This window comes from Prorops nasuta, unplaced genomic scaffold, assembly GCF_024137725.1.
Source record: "Prorops nasuta isolate Cenicafe-Biocafe unplaced genomic scaffold, Cenicafe_Pnas_1.2 PNAS00022, whole genome shotgun sequence".
Classification (NCBI taxonomy): Eukaryota; Metazoa; Arthropoda; class Insecta; order Hymenoptera; family Bethylidae; genus Prorops; species Prorops nasuta.
This window is the reverse complement of record NW_027116819.1, coordinates 551336-559094: the sequence shown is the minus strand read 5'-3', so window position 1 is coordinate 559094 and position 7759 is coordinate 551336. Positions and strand designations below refer to the sequence as shown.

The window sequence follows — 7759 nt, the reverse complement described above, 5'->3', positions numbered from 1 at the left end:
GCCAAGAAAAATCGATGGGAGCAAGTGGGATGGAGGAACGATGTAGAATTATAATCTTTCGAATAATTCCTGCTTCTCTCGAAGATTTGCCTCAAAGATAACGTTGGGTTCTCCAGCAGCTGTAGGAAATTGCTGTTTCCGCTTTTGGCTTTGTGCTTCTGATATTCCTAATGGGATTTGCGTATATAAAGGGTCGAAAATGTTCGCTTTGGAATCCTTGTTCCTCGATCGGAATATTCTTGCTGAAATTTAATTGACTCGACAATTATTTTTCTTCCGATACGTTTGCTGATCTTTAAAGAAGGATGTTACGTAATTTGTGATAGATAAGGTTGGGTCGCATTGGAAGCTGCGAATGTGAAAGTATTGGAGCGTTGGCGGATGCAAGTGTATCACGATCGATCCTGCAAGGTCGATCCTGGCCTGGAAACTCCAAGGAGTGAATGGTTGGAGGGGGGGGGGGGGGGGGGGGATCAATAGGAAATCTTAAACCAGACGAGCCTTCTAATCGAATTTGCCACTCTCAATAGGACCTTGATCAGCCGGAAAGCAAGTGGCAACTCGATTAAATCTCCTTTTCAACGAATGTCTCCCCCAATAAATATTTTTGTACCAATAAATTATATTTCATATTTCTTTTGTTTCCTCGATAATTTCATCCACCACACTTCCCCAGCCTGTTTGCCAATTGATAATTATTATTTTGTCAGTGCTTCGAATCTCGAGATACCTCGTAACGTTTCAACCGACTCCGAATATTCTTTTTCCTTCTTGGTGCATAAATTAATTTCTCGTCGATGAAAAATCTTGCTGCGAGAGACGGAGGGTCCCTGCGAAAACCAAACTAAACCAATTGATCCTGAGGAAACTGAGGGAGTTTTCTCTCGTATATCCTGCAGGATATCTCGGAGGTCCTTAATTGGCAGGAGTCAGCTTCGTCAGGTCCCACTTTAACGAGTTCAGTTCACGTTTTCCTCCTCTTTTCCCACGATTCTCGCCTTGCCTTATCCCATCTCCTCGAACCAGACTAAATTATTACGAGACGTTTGTATTTGAGAAAATTCTTTGCACTCAAAAAAATGTGAGAAATCATCGACGAAGAATAAAAGCAAATTTCGATAAATCTCGCAGGAATAATTAGAACGATAATTTTACAAGGAAACTCTGACTCTCGTCTCTGCACAGGTCGTTAAAGTTCGCTAATATCCAGCTAATTGCGTTGAACGAGCTTTCCAGTATCACGATCGAAGGGAAAATCACGTTATCCCTCGTTGCGACAACCCCCGAGCGAATATCAAAATTTTCCAAACCTTTTTCCAATACTACTGTACATCGACGTGTATCTTAATAAAAAAACCAGGTATCTGAAAAAAATATAATTTATATAGAAAGAAACGATTTATGAACGAGGAACAGGAATTTGGCGAATTTTATCAAAGTTTTCGAATCAATAAATGTTTTACGTTTAGACAAATAATTGCTGGTGAAAATTAATGTTGGGAGGAGAACCGCCATTGGTCCAGGGATTGTTGTAGGAGTGGGGAGGGGGGAGGGGATACATAAAACGGAGCGATGCTGGCGAGATTTCAGTCACAGTGACATTCGTGCTCCACACGCCAACGGTCATTATCCCAGTCATCGCACGAAAGCGAATCGTTCGAGTGGCGAAACGTCAGATTCGGTGACAACACTCGGCCAGAACCACGTGGATAATCAACGGGACGAATTCAGGCGAGTGTGATCATCCCCCTTTCTCATTTTTTCACCATTCCATTATACTTCTTCATGAATTTTTCCTTATCGATTCGAAGTACAGTCAAGATCTATATATAGTTGGTCGAGTAAAAAGTTACGCAACGAATTCTAGAAAATTGAAACGTTCGATCGCGAGAGAAGGATAAAATTAAAATATCGAACGTATCTGTAAAGATGCGGATATACGTCGATGGATATTTATGAAAGCCACGTGCTGATGGACACACGAGAAATCCTGGCGTCCTTCTGCAATTAAAGCCAATTGCATAATAATCGCGTTAATGTAAAGAAATAATTATCCACGTTTCTCTCTTTATATTTTTTCTCTCACGTTTATCGATACGCAGTGTAGTGATAGATCAGATAGCAATCTCAGATCACGAGTTAAGATTTTTCCTTCTTAGCTTTGCTTGTAAAATGGAAAAATTAAAGAATTTTTGGTAATTGATATTTCTATTCAAATATTATAAACAAGTTGTATTTGTTCGTGTTTTATTTCATATTGTTTCTCTGATTTTTACTATTATGCACCAACAATAATAATGTGAATAAGAATCTATGATCTAGTATTGGTTTTCCTATTGTATTTGTGTAGAATAAATGAATTATAGAATATTCAAAATTTGTTTTATACAAACAGATTATATAAAAAGTGTATTTGCTTAAATTTCTCTTTGTAGTAGTTATCTCGCACTTATCGATTAGCAACAATAATAGTTTAGATAGCAGTGGGAACGTACAGATATATAGATTGCTTCTGCACATGGATTAAAATAAATTAATTAAAAATGATTACACATAATTTTTTTTGGATCATTATTCTCTTTGTATCATTCATATTTCACGTTTTATCAAAATGTAGCAACCATAGTGTCAAAAAAAATTTACGATCGAGTAAAAATCTTTTTGCATTGATAAAAAAATTATAAAATTTGCAAAATTAATATATAAATAAAAAAATATATTTAAAGAGTTACCGTCTCTCGTGGTTACCAAGATGAAATTGATGGAAGGATATCATTTATAGCAAGGATTCTTCAGACGTACTTTAAACCGTGGGGGGGGGGGGGGGGGGGTAAGAGGATTAATTTTTTTTTCTTTGACGATGCAAGCCGGATTCATTTTTCCCGGAAGGAGGAGAAGGAGAGTGGGATGAAATGCAAGATTCACCAGTTGGATCCGACGACGTCTGGTCTCTCGCCAACTTTTTTGCACTCAGTGACGTCACGAGACCCCCGGTTTATCCACGAGGGAATTCCTAGCGAAGGAGAGGCGTTCACCGCGACCGGTAAAACCCGTCAGGACTGATGCGCGAAAATGACTCACACACACGTCCTTTTTTCGCGTAGAATAAAACACTCGAAAAAATTAATAATATTCATGACAATAAATATCGTACGTAAATTTCACCAGTAAAAATTAAAAAACGAATACAAAAATCGATGCACGTGTAATAATTAAAATTTTCTTCGGTAAACATAGAACTATATTGTTCGTGAAAAATTATATCGTGAATTTTAAACATTTTCTTTCGATATTGCAACGTGTAATATCACTATAGCTGGTCAGAACTCGTTCTATTTTTTTTTTTTTTTGCCAGTCGACTCGTTACATCGTAACAAAGTGTGGAGAGATTTTGTAGTAGGAAGAGCTCGATGGGAGCAAACAAGAGTGAATTGGTAGTTGACTGGTGTTTCATTGGACAAGAATAACGTCATTTGGTGCGTGCCAGGGCAAACGGTGTCTCAGAATTGTCAAGGGACAGTACAAAGTAGAGCGAATCGCTGGCCTTTCGCAATGGTCACTGCTTCGACCTTGAAAATCTTACGGACCTTTCTAATTAACCTAATCCATCGAGTCTATCGAGCCCCCACCACCTCCTCCCAGATACACTTTTACCGCCACCTTCAATGTCTCAAAGTGTTCCGAGACTTGTCGAAACTTCACCAAGACGTTTCTCAATTTGAGAGGAAAACTTAATTAAAAGACTGATTAATAAACACTCGCCAGTCGTGGGATGTGAATTATGAAATAAATCCAGCAACGTGATTTGTCGCTTGAGTCATTGATTAGAAAAACGTGCAAGGTTGCTTGTGTAAAGATTGCGATAAAAGCGAAAGTACGTAATTGCCTTACATGGCAATGGATCCCCACGTGGAAAATGATTTTACTCGAGATTATAATTACTGGATAATTAATTGCCTTGCACAACTTCATTAGCGACACTAGTCTTGCGACGCACAGTCCCAAACGACTGTCCTTCCTTCTTTCCTTGAAATTCCATCATCGATCGATGCAGTTTGTGGTCGATGAGCATTCCTGAAGATTCATCAAGATATTTAATTGCAGATCGAGAATGGATCCTGAAAGCTTCAAGGAATTCGCCACAGCAATGGCGAAATACATCGTGAATTATTTGGAAAATATTAGGGACAGGTGGTGTTGTTGATTGATATTTGTTGAATTTGAATGAGGAGTAAAAAAAACAGGATATAATGACGAAGATGAATTTTGCAGACGAGCCTTGTCGAATGTGGAACCAGGATACATGAAGCCACTCTTGCCAGAGGAGGCACCAAACAGTCCAGAAAAGTGGACTGATATTATGGAGGACATCGAGAGGGTCATCATGCCAGGGGTAATCCTGTGGAATTGTTAAGGCAATTGAATTAAAATTAAATTTAATGATGAAAATGGATGATTTAGGTGACTCATTGGCACAGTCCAAAATTCTTCGCCTATTTCCCAACAGCCCAGTCCTACCCAGCCATAGTGGCTGACATGTTGAGTGGTGCTATAGCTTGCATTGGCTTCACCTGGGTAAATTGATAATCGATCGATTGATGCATGGTAAACTTGAAGAGCTATAGTTAGCCACGTTTAACAATATTTCAGATAGCTAGTCCTGCCTGCACAGAGCTCGAAGTCATCATGCTGGATTGGCTGGGAAAAATGTTGGATCTTCCCAAAGAATTTTTAGCCTGCAGTGGGGGCAAGGGTGGGGGTGTCATCCAGGTAAATTTTTCTTCCATGTAATTTCCTCGATTCACAATATTTTTTCTCCAAATAAACATCTTCCTCAGGGAACAGCGAGCGAGGCCACTCTGGTGGCTCTTCTAGGTGCAAAAGCAAAAAAGATCCAACAAATCAAGCAGCAACATCCTGATTGGAGCGACAATGAAATTATTGGGAAATTAGTTGCTTATGGGTCCTGTGAGTATTTTCATCAACCTTTGATTTCTTTCGAATCTCGAATAAATGGGGAGAGAGAAGGATGCAAGAGTATATAGGCAACACTTTATCAAGGAGCACTTTGTCACCATGGAGACCAGTAATAGCCACTCGAGTTATTTCATCCCCCTTACCACCCCCTCGCTCCTCTCAACTACCCCATAATCGTCCCATTCCCCACTGGACCCTATTGTACACTCCAAGTGTCATTCTGCCAATCAGAAAAATTGCCAGGAATTCGCATCTTGGTGGCTCTGCAGATTTTTCCACGAATGGAAGCAAATTCATCCCTTAATGTTTGGACGTTTAATTTCTCCATTCAGGCCAGGCTCACAGTTCGGTCGAGAGGGCTGGTTTGCTGGGGGGTGTGAAATTCAGACTACTGGAGGTGGATGGGAAAAACAGTCTTCGAGGTGAAACTCTGGCTGAGGCCATTCGCAGAGACAGGGAACAAGGACTAATTCCATTTTACGTTAGTACAATTTTCCTGTAAATACACTGAGAGACAATTATTAGGCTGTTACTAGGAAAATGCTTTTTTTTTACAACTAAAACATATATATATATATATATATATATATATATAGAACTGATTCTTTATTTCCTGGAATAATCAGTTCCTCGATGTAACTAATGTTTACAATTTCCAATTAATTATTTACTTTGCACGAATACTTGATTCTCTCGTTTGTTATTTTAAAAACTGTGTCAAATTATGCATAAAATTGTTCTTCGTGTCGATTGAAGAATACAAAATTTATATACATATAAGAAAATTAGAGAATTTTCAACCACAGGCTGTTTCCACCCTGGGGACCACCTGCTCCCTGGCTTTCGATAATTTGGACGAGATGGGAACTGTTTGCAATCAGGAGGAACTTTGGCTCCACGTGGACGCAGCTTACGCAGGATCAGCGTTCATATGTCCAGAATTCAGACACTTGATGAAGGGAATCGAGAAATCTGATTCTTTCAACTTCAACCCCCACAAGTGGATGCTGGTGAACTTTGATTGTTCAGCAATGTGGCTGAAGGATCCCACTTACGTTATCAATGCTTTCAATGTTGACCCACTTTACTTGAAGCACGACATGCAAGGATCTGCTCCAGATTACAGGGTAATTTGATCCTTTTCTCTTTCACTCTCCCACGTTGATGATTCCATAACCTCGAATACTCTTCAGCATTGGCAGATTCCTCTAGGAAGAAGATTCAGGTCACTGAAATTGTGGTTCGTCCTGAGAATCTTCGGTGTGGAGAACCTTCAAAATTACATCAGGAGGCACGTTGCCCTCGCTCACGAATTCGAATCACTCGTTCTCTCCGATCCAAGATTCGAGATCGTTGCTGAAGTGATTCTTGGTCTGGTCTGCTTCAGGCTCAAGGTATTTTAACCAACGAAATGCATTACTGACGCAAAAACAGCCAATTTCTATAAAACTAAAGACCCTCGAGTGTTAACGTTCTCCAACGATGATATTTCAGGGTTCGAATGACACGAACGAGGCGTTGCTGAAGAGAATCAACGGTGCTGGAAATATTCATTTGGTTCCCTCGAAAATCAGAGACACCTATTTTCTACGAGTCGCAATTTGCTCGAGATACACTGAGTCATCCGACGTGCAGTTTGCTTGGAAGGAAATTAAATCGCGAGCTGACGAGATACTGACTGAAAACTCTGTCGCAAAGTGATGGCGGGTTCAGCTGGCGAAAAGCTGCAAATCTCTGTCCATCCCCACCTGCAACCAATCCTGATTCTTCATTTTCCAAAATTATTCTGTCTCGATTTTCCACTTGGAAATCTTTTCATCGCTATACCGATTGATCAATGGACCATAACTCCTCCCTGCCCAAACTTAATTTGAATAATCCTTCAGAGTTATTTGTACGAATGAAATTCCACCTGAGAATCTTTATCGATTCTCGTTGCACAATATCTGGATAAGATGCACAAGCTTCGTAAAATTGCTTAATTCTGACAATGTTGTTGATTTAAAAAAATACCAAAGATCGTTTCTTGGCACGAAGGTAAGACTGGTTAAATGGCAAATTGCAGTATTGAGTCGCCTTGTGCCACTTTTACCGTGACGCAGTCGCCTATGAAACCGCTAGCTTTATCATCGTCCATGCTGAGTAGATGAAACATCGAGAGAATAAGGGGATTGGTCGAACGAAACGCAATTCTCGTTAATCGTTGTATATCCTATGAGCCGGAAAATAGTAGATGCGCAAAAATTATAGGACGAAAATTGTCATTATAAATTTTAGATTGTATAACGAACTAAAGATTATCGTGTATACCTATATATATTTAGTCTTATAAGTATTTTAGCTTTTAATTTGTGTATATACCATCCGTGTTAATAATTCATTCTTTCCAACATATCATTGAACTGTGGATCACAGATATATATATATATATATATAGTTTTTCTCGACACGAGCCAGTCAGCCAGTCTATATCTGGCCAGCACTGGCCACTACAGATAACCCCGTAGCTTCCTCGTGATATTTTTGCTTCGAATTTTGAAAAATCTCTCTGCAGCCAGACAATAATTACAAAATAATAATTGAACGATAGCGAAGAATTGGCTGGAAAGCTCTCGTGAGGATCTTGATCAATGTGACTGGGACCAAGAAATCTTAAGACATTGAAAGTTTATCGTACCTGTTGAAAATCGTTCAAGTTTCTTTTATGCGTATTAATAAATGTTGATGAATAATACCCATAAATGTATAATACGAAATAAAGAAAATTCGTTTGATGAAAGGA

The 7759-nt window shown here is 39.3% G+C and overlaps 1 protein-coding gene across 2 annotated transcripts; it reads left to right on the top strand.

The window, feature by feature from the left end:
* The first annotated feature begins 1665 nt into the window (after positions 1 to 1665).
* Positions 1666 to 7754, top strand: Ddc (aromatic-L-amino-acid decarboxylase). 2 transcript variants are annotated; one of them, XM_066740052.1, is made up of 10 exons: positions 1666 to 1731; positions 4105 to 4191; positions 4273 to 4393; positions 4462 to 4575; positions 4651 to 4770; positions 4839 to 4968; positions 5310 to 5458; positions 5784 to 6104; positions 6171 to 6371; positions 6472 to 7754. In XM_066740052.1, the coding sequence occupies exons 2-10, from the start codon at positions 4112 to 4114 to the stop codon at positions 6676 to 6678; spliced, it is 1443 nt and encodes a 480-aa protein (XP_066596149.1). In that variant the 5' UTR covers positions 1666 to 1731; positions 4105 to 4111; the 3' UTR covers positions 6679 to 7754. The 2 variants fall into 2 exon arrangements, with proteins under 2 accessions (XP_066596149.1, XP_066596148.1); XM_066740051.1 differs by lacking the exon at positions 1666 to 1731 and adding an exon at positions 2908 to 3043.
* Positions 7755 to 7759: the final 5 nt, after the last annotated feature.